Source organism: Argentina silus, assembly GCF_951799395.1.
Source record: "Argentina silus genome assembly, chromosome: 17".
Lineage (NCBI taxonomy): Eukaryota > Metazoa > Chordata > Actinopteri > Argentiniformes > Argentinidae > Argentina > Argentina silus.
This window is the reverse complement of record NC_139671.1, coordinates 14,990,434-15,007,739: the sequence shown is the minus strand read 5'-3', so window position 1 is coordinate 15,007,739 and position 17,306 is coordinate 14,990,434. Positions and strand designations below refer to the sequence as shown.

The 17,306-nt window shown below is 47.2% G+C and overlaps 2 protein-coding genes across 5 annotated transcripts in view; one reads left to right on the top strand and one right to left on the bottom strand.

Moving 5' to 3' along the window:
* Window positions 1–10,638, bottom strand: part of fzd3a (frizzled class receptor 3a) — a gene marked incomplete at both ends in the record, with an annotated part of 14,689 nt that extends 4,051 nt beyond the window's left edge. For 2 of the 4 annotated variants that reach the window (XM_083688513.1, XM_083688514.1), the window contains 4 exons: window positions 1,095–1,346; window positions 1,667–2,432; window positions 2,776–2,972; window positions 10,444–10,638. In XM_083688513.1, coding sequence (XP_083544639.1) covers window positions 1,095–1,346; window positions 1,667–2,432; window positions 2,776–2,972; window positions 10,444–10,638 — 1,410 coding nt within the window. The remainder of the gene's footprint in view (window positions 1–1,094; window positions 1,347–1,666; window positions 2,433–2,775; window positions 2,973–10,443) is intronic. The other 2 variants (XM_083688516.1, XM_083688515.1) reach the window with 2 other exon arrangements.
* A 2,381-nt stretch (window positions 10,639–13,019) lies between these two features.
* fbxo16 (F-box protein 16) lies at window positions 13,020–16,359 on the top strand (the record flags this gene model as incomplete). Its single annotated transcript, XM_083689363.1, has 8 exons — window positions 13,020–13,118; window positions 13,216–13,251; window positions 13,403–13,609; window positions 14,107–14,271; window positions 14,519–14,778; window positions 15,184–15,301; window positions 16,022–16,256; window positions 16,349–16,359. 8 exons carry the CDS (start codon window positions 13,020–13,022, stop codon window positions 16,357–16,359), a joined length of 1,131 nt encoding a protein of 376 aa, XP_083545489.1.
* Between the last annotated feature and the right edge of the window lie 947 nt (window positions 16,360–17,306).

Here is a 17,306-nt window from a genome sequence, read left to right as displayed (position 1 = left end):
ACACACACACACACACACACACACTCACACACACACACAGCTGTTGTACTAGGTCATACGGTGGCCAAATCTCAGTGCCAGCTAAGGTCATCTTGTGGCCACGGTGCCAAACCGGGCTTCCTCTACCAAAGGACAGAGCTTAGATTATGATCGCAAACAGGACATTCATTGTCCAAGATTTCTTAAATGTAAATTCAGATCACTTCCATAACGGAAATCAAATGGACTAGGCCCCTGTTACACACATGCAAACATGAAACTGGACAATAAAATGTAATACCCGCTCGATCGCCTCTCTTTGTTCATGTCTCAAGACAGCCTAGCCTGCTGTCTGTGCCGCGACACACACAACAAACTATTTTAAGGAAGATCTCAGGTGCAGTCATGTGAGCACGCACTCTCACAAATGCACAAACGCAGAGCCAGGATGTGTTTGAATTATTAACCGTTTCTCCCGTTGAGTGGGAGAGAGTCTGCTACTCCTGGAGGCGTAGAGGAGTTCTCTGAAGTGCCTGTGTGTGTTGTCGAGTCGGCAGTCTGACAGAGAGAGAGTTGTGTTTGTAAGCCAGTGTGTTGGGAATACAAACAGCAGAGGCAGATGTCATAAGATATATATATATATTTGTACGTCTTTTGTTGTTGCACTCGAGTGAGTCTCAAACTCAATATAGCACTTTCAGTTGCACCTCGGGATGCAGTGTAGGTTTTAGACTGAGGGTCTCACCAGACAGGATAGCAGATGTTATGTGTGTATGTAGGGGTTTGAACAGAGTAATAGTGATATGTCCTGGTAGAGGCAGTGGATGTGGACATGTCTATGGCAGAATGAGAGAAAAACTAGGTCGTAATAAGAAGAAGTTATAACAGTGGTTTTACCTGGTAGGGACAGGGGATGTGGTGTGGTGTCATGTAATAGTTATAACAGTGATGTGTAGTGTAATGTAGTAGTTATAACAGTGATGTGTAGTGTAATGTAGTAGTTATAACAGTGATGTGTAGTGTAATGTAGTAGTTATAACAGTGATGTGTAGTGTAATGTAGTAGTTATAACAGTGATGTGTAGTGTAATATAGTAGTTATAACAGTGGTTTTACCTGGTAGGGACAGGGGATGTGGTACTCTCGGCAGCGCTCCTGTATCCAGGTGGTCTCCCAGACGGAGCGGTAGCTGTTCTCGTACAGGTAACAGGCCAGGACCGTCAGCAGAGGCACCAGGTAGAGAGCAGAGAACACTCCGATCCGGATCATGAACTTCACCAGCTTGTCCTGGTTCTCCTTCTCCAGAGGGATCTCCATACGCACGCGGTTCAGCGCAAAGATGCCCGCCAGCAACAGAGACACGCCCACCTGGAGTCATATGAAGATGGATTAGACAACAATACTGTTATGAAAGACACCAGGGAGGAGCTCCGCTTTGGTTGAGCCAAGCGCTCTAATCATTTCATTTAGTTTAATAGCAGATAGACGTAGACTTCCAGTGCAGCAGATAGACTTCCAGTGTTAGGCAGTGCTTAAAATAAAAAAATTACTTTACCACCTCAAGTGTCAATACAACTCACAATTAGAACAGAAACAATAACAGGACCTTAAAACACTCGATATTTGAGATTGATAATGACATCACTGTCTAATCTTCAAGGACAAGGACATCATTCTAGAATCCTCACCACCACGTCCAGTCCCAGAGGAGCCAGCAGGAACCACCTCAGCGCCGTGACATCATACAGGCCCACGAAGCAGACCCCGCTGATGCTGTCCCCCTCGATCTTGTTCATGGCCAGCAGGGTGACGGTCAGTGTCCCTGGGAGACCCCACGCACACGCGTGGAACAGCAGAGCCTTCTTCTCGATGGCCTCGCTGCCCCACTTTGGGACCGCCGCCAGGAACCAGGTGATGGTGAGGATCACCCACCAGACGCTTCCCGCCATGGTGAAGAAATACAGCACCATGAAGAGCAGCGTGCACGCCTTGTTGTGGGAGCCCTGGGTCACCGTCGCCGCCCGGAACCGCCCGGGGCTCGCCCCGTTGCACGAAACGCGGTCCTCCAACATGAAACCCAGCAGGAAGACCAGCGACACCATCATGTAGCACACGGCGTAGAAGATGATGGGCCGCTCGGGGTAGCGGAAGCGGCGGACGTCGATGAGGAAGGTGAGGAAGGTGAAGAGCGTGGCGGAGAGGCAGACGATGGACACCACCCCGATGAAGTAGCGGGTGAAGACTAGCTCCTCGCGATCGAAGTACATGTTGGAGCAGGGGGGCGAGCAGTCGCGCACGCCCAGGAAGGAGTAGCCCAGGTCGGGGTCGACCTTGAGCTCGCGGGGGCACCAGAAGCCATAGTCGCGCTTGACCGAGATGGGAGACCCCTCGGTGCTGTCGGCGCTGGACAGGAGGTCCGCGCTGCGGGGGTAGGACTCGTCACAGTCCGGGAACCTGGGGGATGAGGAACAACAACGGTCCCGGTCAGAAACATATACCATAATGTCACCAGGTCAGAAACAAACTGAACAGTGATAGCTTGACACCGTTCCTCGTTCCATTCTGTGCAATACAATGAGCCCGTCTTCCGATTTCTTTTTACCTCCGCTGCTTCGCTTAAGTAAAACAAAGTATGTGTTTTCATGACAGTATTCAGCTGTGGAGCTTCACAGTTGACTGTCTTTCTCAGGTATGCAACATTAGACTGTCAACTTTGAGGTCGACTCGGAGAAGCCTGGGGGTAGACAGGCGGAGAGGGAACTTGGTGGTGTACACTGTACAGTACAACATGACTGACCTGTTACAGTCCATCTCATCTGGCCAGGTGACCCCGAACATGTCCATGAGTCTGTAGCAGTCCCTCTTGGCCCGTAGACAGAGGCGCCGGCAAGGCAGGGTCATCCTGCCGTACTCGGTACACACGGGCGCGTAGAGGGCGCACAGGAACATCCTCAACTCTGGAGAACACTGCAGGTTCACCATGGGGTGGAAGGGCTGTGGGGAGGAGGGGAACATATACAGCTGTGAGGAGATATGGTTCACTGGTTTGTGTGTTTGTGTGTTGGGGGGGGGGGGGGAGGGGGGGGGTCGTGTGTGTTTGTGTGTGTGTGGCGTCATGTCAAACACACTGTTGATTTACCACAGAACATGTAAAACATACAGACACCCTGCAGCATTAAAAAAACACACATACTGTAGGTGTCATTGGCAACACCACTGTCATAAAGCAGAACATTCATGTAGCAGCTAATGGAGAGAGTACAAAGGAAGCATTAAGGCTTCTTGTCAAACAGAGTTTGGAGCTGAATCAAAAAAAACAACTCTGCCCCCTTTCCTAATAATCCCTCTCACCCCCCGAGCCCCCAATCACCCCCCATCCCCCCTTCCTGGCACAATAAGACAGGGATAGGAGGAGTAGGGCAAGCCTAGTAACCCAACCCCCGCTTCATAGACACCCTGCCAGGGAGGGGCTCTGGAGAGGCCTTTGTGTGAGGAGGAGGACGGCCACACTGTTACACACACACACACACACACACACACACACACACACACACAGACTGGTACACACACACACACACAGACTGGTACACACACACACACACACACACACACACACACACACTGGTACACACACACACACACACACACACACACACACACACACACACACACACATAGGCCCGCTCTGCCAAAAGGCATTCTGGGAGTGGTAGCAGCTGTGGGGCAAGGCTTTAATATGCAAATCCCCAGAGAGGAGTAAGAAAGGGGCCCCAGCCCCACCCCTCCTCACCCCACCCAGGGCCAAGCTAGACGCATCCTGCCCCTGCTGGGGGGCAGTCTTTGTGACAGTGACAGGGGGGAGGAAGGGAGGGAGAGGGGGAGGGGATGAGGACAGGACAGGACAGGGACAGGACAGCCATCAACATGTGAAGATGAGCTAACAGAGTTTAGGGGAGCCTGGGGGAGCAGTGGTGGGGATTAGAACAATGAACGAAAAGGAAAAGATGTGAAACTGGGTAACTGTAATGTTCTGTTGGTCTAGATAGATAGATAGATAGATAGATAGATAGATAGATAGATCTTTATTTAGAAACTTTATTTATCCCTAGGGGAAATTCAGGCTTTTATTTTATTTATTTTTTTAAGAATGAGTCAACGAGATATTGTTTTAATATCGACAGAAAACGAAAGAAATAAAACAAAACGGTGACTAAGCATAACCTATATTCAGGATCCAAACAATATACAGAGAAGAAACACCATTGTATTCTTTTTATTTCTTTATTATTATATTTTAGGGCATTTCTACTTTATTGGGATAGAGATATTAGAGATTGACAGGAAGGATGGGTGAGAGAGAGGAGGGATGACATGCAGGATATGTCGATGGCCGGAATCGAACCAGGGACCTTGCGATGATATGGTATACGCCTTAGTGTGCTACACCACTGCACCCCCACACCATTGTATTCTAACCACACACATCCCACGTACACACACCGACTCCCACCGTGTCACCCATCCCTGCAGTATACACGTCACAGCGGCCTTCTCATCATCACACCACCAATGTATATTTAGACACTGAGATCCCACTCCTGACACGATGTTCAGTCTGGGCTGCCTCCCAGACGCCCGACAGACATCTGTATGAAAAGGGATTAGGATGGCTGTTAGCTTTGCCCATTTTCCGCACAAAGCATCCACATCCACACAGCTTTTGTAAATGCGCTGTAACCTATACATATCAAACGCCATATTTCTGGCTGACGATTTTCCACTGGCGTAGCAGAGAACGGGGGAGGAGACATTGATGGGAGGTATTAGATGGTTTAGTCACTAGGAGCTCAGACATATGAGTAGGCTGACAGTGTGGGCAAATATGGAATCATGAATGGATTTTTTTTAATTAAATCTCCATAAGTGTCTAACCGGTCTGGATTATTCATGTTTTATCTACATTACATATAGTACTTTGAATCACTTACATGCCTGTCAAAACTGACATCAATCAACACGTCTGAATAAATACATGGGTGTTATTGAATATACATCACATACATGTTTCATCATATCATATAGTAGCATACAAGCCCTGAACTGTCCTCTTGCCCCAGGCAACTGTTTGTGACATGGGAAAATATCTCCCCCAACACACACACACACACACACACACACACACACACACACACACACACACACACACACACACACACACACACACACACACACACATACACACACACACACACACACACACACACACACCAACCCTGTGCATTCCTGGCACTCCCCTTTAATTGGGAATTTAATATGGGGACATTAAATGAGGTGATACACGTCCCAGAGTTTAAACCGCTCCACAACGTACAATAGGTGGCACAGCGCCCCTCGCCAGTCCAGTGACATCTATTACTTCATCAGCCAGTGCCCTAACAGACTACATTACCTTCACTGAGACGATCTAATGAACTTAAAATGGGTTTATTCTTTCATCTGGGCATTCCCCTTCTGACTCTACTCCCCCAGGGCAGATAGATAAAGGGATGCACTCTGAACTGAATGTACTGTAAATGTAGGCTAGTAGCCTATGTATTGTACATGGTCTGCCTGGTCAGGGTTTATAAAACCCTCCATCCATCAAATGACAATTTTCACTCAGCCTTTCAAGCCATGAGTGATTAGACTAGAGTAGAGCGTCAGTGATATAGACTCAGTGTCTCATGACACACACAGCTTCAGTGTAGTGTGTATGATGGGTCTGTGTCAGCCTGTGAATACTGCCTGTTTCTATCCCCCACCACCCAACAACACATGAAAGACGTTTTTCAGGGCCCTGGAAGAAGGATTATGTTGGTCACATGATAAACAGCTGTCTGTGAGTCTGTTCTGCCCCGCCAGAGGTTCTATTGCCCTGCTGTTGCCCCATAGCCACATCCGCCCCATGTAAGGGTATCAGGCATGTAAAATACAATTCTGTCAAGTGCTGTAAGCCCTGAAGGGAAGTTATGCTAATGCATTTTTCCAACTCGCTGTAATATGATTATGTATTTATGGGGTGAGTTTTAACATTTTTGATCTCTGAAAATGTAGCCCAATTATATGGGCTCTTGAAATGGCCACCGCCGCACTCACACATCAATTAAGGCCTGTTGCAAGAAACGCAACCGTAGTTGTGTGTGTGTGTGTGTGTGTGTGTGTGTGTGTGTGTGTGTTGTATTTTCTATATTTTTATAAGTGTGTGTTGTATTTTCCATATTTTTATAAGTGTGTGTTGTATTTTCTGTAATTTATAGTATACATCAAAGCCAACTGATGAGCTGGGGTGAGATTCCTGTAGGCTTTGTGGCACTGAGGTCATCTTGGTCACCAGAGCCTACAATGGACTTACAGTAAGAGAATCTCAGAGTCTCGGGGTAGTCACTCCTGCATGATTTGTGATGTACGTAAGTCTCTAATTTACTAAATTAGCTAATTTCTCAGAGTTCCTAATCTATCCTCTCCCTCAATTCTCTCTCTCAGACATTTTCTTGTTAAAGTGTTGTTAAAGTAATGTAAAGAGTGTCTCTCTCTCCCCCCCCCCCCCCCCCCTCTCCCTCTCTCTCTCTCTCTCTCTCTCTCTCTCTCTCTCTCTCTCTCTCTCTCTCTCTCTCTCTCTCTCTCTCTCTCTCTCTCTCTCTCTCTCTCTCTCTCTCTCTCTCTCTCTCTCTCTCTCTCTCTCTCTCTCTCTCTCTCTCTCTCTCTCTCTCTCTCTCTCTCTCTCTCCTGCTCCTTCCTAGTCACACACTCAATTCTCTGCATTTCCACTCAGGCCGCCATGGCAACGTGTGATGCACCAGCGGGCGGGTGTTCCAGGGAGGAGTCGCCGTGGTTTCCCAGGGGTCAGAGAGCAGCGAGGGGGACCACCTCCCGAGAACCAAGAAAAGCCTACTCCTTTGTTACCACACAATTGGGACTTGTTTCCCGGGCAACCGGTATACCTCGCGTTGGGGGAGGGAAGGCGAGGGAGCAGGGACAAAAGCCTGAGATAGGAGGAGGGGAGAGGAGGGGAGGGGAGGGGAGGGGAGGGAGAGGGATGGGCTGAGCTGCTCCAGTCAGTCAGTCTGTGTCATTCACACTGTTTAAAAAACCACACACACCAGTTGTTGTTTTAGCAAAGAGAAGAAGACACACACGGTCTCATTTTGCAGACTCTCATTCAGGCTGAAGCTAATAAACACGGTGTCGGACATTAAATAAAACAGAGGGCTTTTGTGATTTGGGTCAGAGTGGGTATGGTGTATCAGACCATAACACGTACCGCACGTCCCCCTGGATACGTCAGATAGACCATATCTACATACAGTGCACGTCTGACGGTCAGCAGAGACCCGCGTCAGCTTCTTTTTCTCTCCGTACATTCTAAGTGCAGGAGCATCTCTTTTACACAGTATATAACCGTAACATAGACCTGTACGTGTCATAGACGTATGGGAATGTATACATGACTGACAAAGGATATCAAATGGGGAGGATTCATTATAACAATTCAGCCATCTTCAATTATCGTTCAATAATACCCAACCATCCATATGTTAGTCTTGTGTAGACCATGAGACCTATGTATTTGCGCAAGCCTCCAACCATAGCAAGCAAGACTATCTATATAGAGTAAAGACCAGTGAAGGCTGGTGGAGGTAGAAATCGTAGGACGGGCTCATTTTAAAGCACACGTGTTTGATACCATTTCTCATTTCATTCCATGCGTTACAATGAGCCTGTCCTCTGATTTCAACCTCCACCAGCCTCATCTGATAGAGACCCAATGGCAAAGGTAGTCCACAAGCAGGAGAACCACCATCCAGACAGTATCTCCACATGACTATTGTCTACACCCGATAAGCTACTAGCTAGTTAGCATCATCACCATAACCAGATTACTGGCAAGCTCAATCCCCCTTCTTTTAGCCATGCCAGTCAAATCTGCCACACTCTCCCTGAGCAAAGCATGAGGCACAGAAATAGCAGATTCCCAGCCCTCGAGCTCCTGTCCCACTTCAGCAGGGAGGTTATGGGGAGGTCAGTTCACAATGACTGACAGGGGTTTATTTTGAGAAGATTTCTGCGCCACCGCAGAGCCAAAAAACTAAATGAAAAACACTAAATTGGATGAAAGGGGGGTGGGGGGGTTGGGGTAGCTGTGTTATTTCACACAAGGGAGGGGGGGGGCGCTATGGTACAAATTTCCCAGCCCCAATCCTGTTTGAAGGGAAAAGGACAGGAACATTTTTCAGACACCACTTTGAGAGTGTTTTTCTACAGACATGATGAAAGGAAGGGATTGGTTCTCGTCCAAGTCACAGTTTCTCCACGCTAGCTGCTATTCACCATCATTATCATGGCTATTCACGGGACCTAATTCCCTTTAAAATCAACTGTCAATCCTTATTTGGCTTTTCTCTTCTTCTAGACTCTGCGTTCGTTCTCCCATGGTCATGGACCAGGCATGTTACAGCGATAGGGACAGAGAGAGGAACATGGAGAGAGGGAGAGACAGACAGAGAGGGAGAGACAGACAGAGAGGGAGAGCAGCAGCCCCATGGAATTCAGAGCCTCATTGTTTCTATTGGGACTCATGTGTTTCCAGACTCCTCCGCTAAAAGAGACTTAATTGTGGAGCCATGACCAATCAAACTGAACGCTGTAGTGTCTAACCAAAAGCCTCTCAGTCTAGTGCACACACACACACGCACACGCACACACACACACACACACACGCACACACACCCACACATACACACAATCACACACACTTAATGAATATAGCAAGCTCACCTGAAAATACCAACACACTCACAACTGATTTACAATGGTCTAGTTAATATTTATACTACAGTCAAATTGTGGATTAAAATACAACAACATGGCGACTGTCTGACCTGCTGTTGCAGAATGGATAGCAGCTACCTAAACCCAGCTGTGATTGACGGGAATATTTGGGAATGATGAAATGCCATTGGAAAGCCATGGGAATGTGCGGGATATTTATCTCAGAGATAAGCTGTCCTCAGTGCAGATGTGCTGCTGTGTTGCTCCCCAGAAGCCAACAGGGCATGCTCAGAGGTTACATAACCCTCAGGGGAGGCTGGTGGAGGTAGAAATGGGAGGATGATAACCCTGGCTTTCTGGCCCATCTCTCTCTCTCTCTCTCTCCCCATCTCCACTACAGTAGAGTGGAGCAGAGCGGGGACAGATGGGGAGGCATGGATCAGCTCTACAGCACCCACCCCCCCCAGCCACCCCCCACCCCACCCCTCCACCCACCCACCATCGTTTCTGTGCCAGGCAGGCTGGGCGTAGCAGGGCGGTGCAGGGTAGGGCGAGGTGGAAGAGAGTGGGTGGGTTAGAGGGTTAGAAGGTGGCATGCATGATTGCAGGATGGGGGGTGGACCTGCAAATTGCTGGACAGATTTGGATTACGATATATGTATACATACGGATGGGATTAACCTAACGAAGGGGTCGCAGATGCTCTTTGATTGAGTTCAACCGCCTCCACGTCAATCTAGTAAAGAGGATCACTCAGCGACCAGGATACACATGCAGTCTTTAGTCGGCTGGTAGATCCATAGATTATGGAACAGTCAACATGGCTAAATGATAATACCAAGAGGGGGCTTCATACCACGCTGAAATATCATTTTTTTTTATCATGTACAGTCTGTACGTTCACTTCAACAGAGTGATTCCAGCGTAAATCCCTGACAAGGCAAAGTCTGTTACGTAAATGGTTTAGAGGAGCAGAAAAGACCGAAAAATAGTCTCTAGTTAGGTTGTCAAAACAGCCTGAGTGGAAACCATTTGGAGCAGAGCGCAGACATTCATTGCTTTGTTTAATAATGTATGGTTTTAATGGCCCTCAAAAAGAAATTAAAAAAATAAACGTTTTTGTAATATGCTCTAAGTCCCTACGGCTAGGGGAATCAAGTGAAAATTAGGCTATACCCCTTTGGTATCACAGTTATCCATGATAGTGGAGACCTACTATGGTATGATGTCCATGGGGCCGACCATGGACCAGACACATTGAAACACTAAATTAAACCCATGAACCATGAATCATTTTACAATTCCAACTAAATGGTGGTCCTGAGAGAAAGAGAGCTTGAGAAGGGAAAATGAATGAGAGAGAGAGAGAGAGAGAGAGAGAGAGAGAGGAAGAGAGGGGCGAGAAAGTAAAATAGAAGGAGGGAGAGAGGGCGAGAAACAGACAGAGAACAGAAAGAGGAAAGACAAAGAGAAAAAAGGACAGAGAGACAGACAGAGACAGACAGAGAGAGAGACAGATAGACAGACAGAGACAGCGAGAGAGAGAGAGCGAGAGAGAGAGAGAGAGAGAGAGAGAGAGAGAGAGAGAGAGAGAGAAGTAAAAGAATGCGATAGAGAGAGGGAACAAGAAAAGACAAAAACTAAGTGTTTCCTTTACCTCCATGGCGAGGGCGGCGGTCTGCTGGTCGTAGTGGTTGAGGACGTTGGGCATGAAGGTGGAGTTGTAGGGCAGGCCCTGGCACATCCTCAGGGTGATGGGCTCACAGGTGAACATACTGTGGCTGCCCATCGACGCATCCATGGGGATGGCAGTGGCCACGCTGGCCATGAGCAGAACCCACAGCAGCCCCATGGTCCTGGGCAGGGGTAGGGGTAGAGTTAGGGTAGGACCCGGGCTGGGGGTGGGAGAAGGCCCGCTCAGCCTCATTCACAGAGCAAGGGAACGATGAGAGAGAGAGTCGTGGTGGTGGTGGTGGTGTGGTAGACAGCGTCTGGGGGTGAGACTGTTCCTCCTCGCCTCACAGAGTAAGCGCTTGTGTGTGTTGGTATAATCCAAGATGGCCATGGTTGAGGCTGGCTGTATCCATCACCCTCTGGAATAGACTCAGCAGTGCATGTCATAGGGACTCCATCAACTGAGCATTTGGTCCCACACGGGGTATTAAGTCACAGGAGTCGGCTTCTCACTGTCTCACCCAGTTTGTAAACATCACTAAGGTGGATTGGAACAGAATCTCTCAGACGACCAGGTGAAAATGGCAAGTCAGGGATCTGGAAAAACATAGGCAATCATACAGTAAGTAAATGGTAGCATACATTGTATGCAGAAATACATTTTCAGTTGCTGCTTAAATCTGACAATGAAAAGCAGCAGCCTCCAAGACATTTCTAGAGGGTGCTGACTGCTGAGAAAATAAAATCCATAGATTTTCTTTCATGGTCACCATAATGGTATGTGGGTGGACACAGATTAGTGAATGAGTAGAATTAGTGCGTTAATCACATTGTAGTAATAGTGCAGTAATACGACCACAGCTATTTTCTGAACATCTAGGCTCTGTGAAACGACTACACTATTCCCACACCCTGGGTATTCTTCCTTGACCATAACATCCTCTTCCACTACAATCCTTGCCTTGGAATACAACCAGAATTATTGTCAATTATTGACAATATTGTTTTGAGACATCCTCACATCAAAAAAAAATCTACTGTGGGGTTTATTATAATAACTGCGCACATTTACTGGCATATCTGGCACTGAAAATCTTTACGCATTAAATGCTTTGAGCTGTGACGGTAACTACCGGTAACAGTCAGGACATGAAAGTAGTAGTAGTACTGCCTATCTGTCAAGGCCAGCTGTCGCCTCTTCTGAACGCGCGTAAAATGGACAAACAGATTTATCCGACAAAATAAAAATGTCATAGCAGCGGAACAAAAGATGACGGTTGGGCTACTTCATCACAACTGATAGTGACCATATGTAGGCTACATACACTGAGAATCGCTAAAGGCATACCCCGCTATTATAATATTACAGCGATCCTCGGGCGCGGTGCTGGCGATCCATCGCGAAATTCTGCTATGCAATATACGACAGTGCCAAAAAAATGAAGTAAAACAACATTATTTTACCTTTCTATCGGGGTAGATAGTTCACGTGTAGGGGTCTTCGCCGCTCCTCGAGCCCGTAACAATGAGAGAATAGCCCACTTTCCTCCTCCTCCTCCTCTCTCCCTCCCTCTCTCCCAGCAGGTTTACAAATACGATGTCCTCCAAGCGAGAGCGCGCATTTAAACATGGACGTGCAGCCAATTGAACCCAATGCTCTTACAGTGGCCGTGCGAGTGTTTGATGTCGACTGTGAGACTGAGAATGTTCATAGTAGTGTGAAAAGATTAAGCTCCTATCCAAATCATATTATGCAACAGTTGTTTTTTTTAATTATTTTTTTTAAATAATACTGTACTGAGCTGAGAGTTTCCAAAACCCTAATTGTGCTCATCATCAAAAGTGAACCAACATTTCTATAATAAAATGCATTGGCCTAAACACTGTTTCATTGCAACTAATAGTTCTCTGGTTGCAACAATGTATCGGGGGAAAAGTAACAGTATTGCTCAATCCTTTCAATGAACCCATGCATGCTTTTGCAACACCGTAAACAACTACATTCTAAACATTTTAACCTGGGCTTGCCGCTGCATCTTCACCGTGCAATCCTGTTTACCGGATGGATTGTGTTTTCGGTATAGGGAATAGGGTACAGCGCCACCCTGTGTGACAAACGCTGTTGACGCCGCTGATGGCGTTGCTCATGGCGACGCTAGCCGGTGACTATAGCGAGAGGGGGAGGTGCACCCCAGGGAGGAGTACCCACATTACTATGGAAACTAGTAAACTGTATGAACTAGGAAGAAGGTTAAGGAACAGTTCTGATCGGAAAAGGAAATGAATAATATGCACATCGAGGCTCCATGATTGGGATACATGCGCGACTTTGACTTCATATGCCGCTCTGAGTCCGACGGTACAGTAGGTGAGGTAAGTCAGCGGTCCATGTCATCATAGGCAACTACCGTGGTATAGTGTCTTCATGAGTCATGCATATTGCAGAATGCTTATGACTTAATATTTACTGAGAGAATAAACACACATCAACTTGCGTAATCTTTAACTGTTATATTGTTCTTGGTGCTTCATAAACACTTATCCTTTTACAGCTGAAAGATGTCCTTTGCACGTAGGACCACTCTGACCTGCTCCAATAAGATGCAGACCAAGATGAGCACCTGGACACCTCTAAACCACCAGCTGTCTAATAACAATGTAAGTTTAATGATCTCTGAATTTGTCCAATTATATTCTGATCTATTCCTATCAGTGCTATACTTTCTGAATTAATGAAATATTCTCCCTTCTGTAGGTGTTTGTAGAGAGAAGAAATCTGTTGGGAAAGTGGGTGAGTCAGCGCGTGGATTAGGATGTACTTATGCATATATTAATATACATATCTCTCATGATTAGTAGATCCCTGCTGTGAATTGTTCTCCCATGTTCTCTGTTAATATTGTTTTATCAAGTGCTCGATAAAGATTTGACTTCTATCCCAGTTTGACAAGTGGTCGGACAGCCAGCGGAAGGCGGTTCTGCAGGACTTCTTCTCCAGATGTTCCGTGGGCCAGCTGAGGTTCTTGCGTCAGACCCTGACCAGGCAGGTACCAGAGGAGGCTGTGGACTTCACTTGTGTACTACCCAGAGTCCTGGCTCTCTACGTCTTCTCCTTCCTGGACCCCAGAAGCCTCAGCAGGTGTGCACAGGTAATATATAATAATAATATACGCCGTTTAGCTGATGCTTTTATCCAAAGCGACTTCCATTGCAGTGAGTGCATACATTTCATTATATATGGTCCTAGCAGGAATCAAACCCACAACCTAAGTGTAGTTAGCGCCATGCTCTACCAACTGAGCCACAGGTAGGAGGGCTGGGTCTTTGTGTGTTGTTCATGTTGTTCACATATAGTACTGTAGGCCTATGTGGCAGACATCAAGCTGTAGACAACTGATATCCATGAGGCCTTTGCAAACATGTTCTTGTTAAAGTGTTGTTAAAGTAATGTAAATAGTCTCTCTCTCTCTCTCTCTCTCTCTCTCTCTCTCTCTCTCTCTACCACCCTACCACCCCCCTCTCTCCCTCTCTCTCTCACTTCATCTCTATTCATAATGTGACTTGCACAGGTTTCCCAGTATATACAAGTCATAACAATGTATTGCTGTACTAGTGGTGATACCCGTTGATCATACTCTATGGCCAGGTGAGTTGGCACTGGAGGAGTACAGTGGAGCTGGACCAGCTGTGGATGCCCAAGTGTCTGAGACTGGGCTGGTGCATCAACTTCTCCCCCACACCGTTTGAACAGGGGGTGTGGAAGAGGCACTACATAGAGACAGTCCAGGAGCTCCAAGTCAGCAAGCCTAAGGTGAGTACGGTATATATTAACCCACCTGCAACCAACAAACAAGTGCCAAATATATTGAATTGAATATATGCTGTATCTGGTTTGAGCACTTGAACTTGTTGTATATCTGTATGTTTCCAGCATAACATGTGAAGTCTTTCTCTCTATCTTTCTCTCTCTGTGTATGTGTGTGTGTGTGTGTGTGTGTGTGTGTGTGTGTGTGTGTGTGTGCGTGTGTGCGTGTGCGCGTGTCCGTCTATGTGTCCAGGCCCCGTCCCAGCAAGAGTTTGTGATCCCAGACGTCACAGCCATCAGCAAGGTGGGAGTTGAGCCTCTAGACGGCGTTCCCCGGGAGGTGTGGTCTGCGCCCCCCGTCCAGCGAGGCCAGAGTAGCACAGGGAGGGGGTCCGGGACAGGGACACCACTGAAGGGATTGCCTCCATGGAGGGGCTCAGACAGACACCCCACTGACACCCTGCGCTTCAACTACCTGGCGAACTTGGACCCTATAGAGCACGCCCGCCAGGCGTAAGATGAGTCTCTAACCTCTGTGTGTGTGCCGGCTCTTGACTGTTCACACGGCATGTCCATGTTCCTTCTTCTTCCAATACTTTTCCAATACTAGAAATGCATCCTTCCTTGCTTCCCTCCCTCCTTGAAGTAATCGCTGATCTAACATGATCGGATTTGGTGAAAGGAAGAATTCTATCCCAATACCATTCACACACACAGCCGCACACACACGCGCACGTACGTACACACACGCGTGCACACGTACACACACACGCACGCACGCACACCGATACACACAGACACACAAACATTTATTTCACATCATTAACTTCACTTCAACCCAAGAAAAACTGCTTAATGAGGCTGAGTATTCCCTTGTTCCGTGATCGGGGTCCCTCTGAGGTAATGATTTCTCCACAGACAAATGAAAAACAGAGGGGTCAACACCAACACCAATAACAAGGCCCACCAGCCAGACAACACAAAGAAGAAAGCTCTATCTTCCGCCAATTATAAACTGCGTAAAGCCAAGTCTTTGGTAAGCACCTCTCATTATAATGTGACCAGTCTGTTGACCCTCCCTGAATCAAGGAAAAGGGAAAATGCCAAGAATTCTCAGGGGACTACATACCCACAAGGCGTGATGCATTATGGAACAGCCTCTACATGGAAATTCATGTTAATTTCTCTACCCAGGGAGTGTGTGTGTGTTTCTGTGTGTGTGTGTGTGTGTGTGTCTGTGTGTGTGTGTGTGTGTGTGTGTGTGTGTGTGTGTGTGTGTGTCTGTGTGTCTGTGTGTCTGTGTGTGTGTGTGTGTGTGTGTGTGTGTGTGTGTGTGTGTGGCTGCTGGCAAGGCTGAAATCGCTGATGATGCGAGAGAGAGAAAGGACACTTTATCATTGAGAATTCTAAATGTTTCCCTTCTACATTAACACCACAGCTACCACACACACTACCATTTTACCACTGGATATACAGTATATCTAAAAGTTAAAACAGACATACTGACTTACTGTAGGTAAACTGTTGAAAAATACAAAATAATCAAATGTATTTTTTCTCTCAAGGGCTATTTAGAAGGCAACATTGGGATTACAAGCTGAACATACAATTATGTCCATCCTTCACACATTATACTGTACAGGCAACGCAGCTACATCCAAACAGGAAAGACGTGTGCAATAACACGTTCCTTCTCTTTCTCTCTCTCTCTCCCTTTCTCCTCCTCTCTCTCTCTGTCTCTCTCTCCCTCTCACAGATGTTCCTGTCTCTGGACCTAAGCTCAGGGCAACGACAGCAGCATCAGAAGCGGTGTCGGCCTGAATGGGCTACCCGCAGCCTCGAGTACCCCGTCACCAAGGAAACCGCCAAGAGCCTGTCACGGTCGGTACAGTGGAATGCTGGGATACGGCCGGGCCCAGTGAGGTCAGCGGTGCCCAGGCTGAGTCAGGAGGGACTGAGGGCGTCACAGAGGACAAACAGGAGCACGCCCAGTAAGAGATGACATCACCACCCTGACCTGTCTATTCACATAGAGTTAAATTCTCCTTGAAATAAGCTTCCATTGTCTTTGTGCCTCGTTCAGGGAACCTGTGAGGTTACAGTTTTGCTCAATAAGGGTTTTCAAAATATAGAAATGTAATGCAGTATAATCTCTCTCTCTCTCTCTCTCTCTAAATACTGTAAATAGTGCAATGTGTGATAATTGCTTCATCAATAAAGTTATTATTCTCATTTATGATTTTAATGTGGTTCTGTTCCAGCAACACCACTTTTTGAGGGACAGGGTTGGAGAATACCAGCTTCCACCCAAGGATCAGATGAGGAGTGAACCATGTCGCCCCCCTGAGGAGCACTGGAGAACTGCAACAATGAGACTAAATACTGAACACAGCACTGGGAGGAAAGAGGAAATAAACGAGATGAAGAGATAATCGACCGAAGGAAACCTGGGGTCTCTAGGGGACCTGGATAGCTACAGAGTGTGGTGGGATTTGTTCCAGCTCAGCATTTACACACCTGATTAATTTGATCATGGCCCAGACTGAAGACCATGATTTACTTTTTGAGACAGGGGTGTTACCGATTGGAACACAGAGGAGGCTGGTGGAGGTAGAAATCGGAGCACAGACTCAATGTAATGCATGGAATGGAATCAGGAATGGTATCAAACGTGTGTTTGATACCATTCCTCATGCTGTTCCATCCCTTACATTGAGCCGTCCTCCGATTTCTACCTCCACCAGCCTCCCCTGTGAATGAACGCCTGCACACCCTGGAGCATGCCAGGACTGGAGTTGGAGAAGCCTGATGAAAGCATTCAGTGATTTGACTGACAATAGCCTCTTCTCTGTTGTTAGGAAGACTCCCCGCATCCTCTCCTCCATTCTCAAAAAGCATTGGAGGAGGAGATGGAAGGGGAGGAACCTAGATCTTCTCCTCCAATGTGTTTTCAGTAGGACGTGAGTGGAGGACGGAGGAGAGGACGCGAGGAGTCGTGTTCCTAACAATTGAGAAAAGACTATTGTCTACTTATGAGAAGG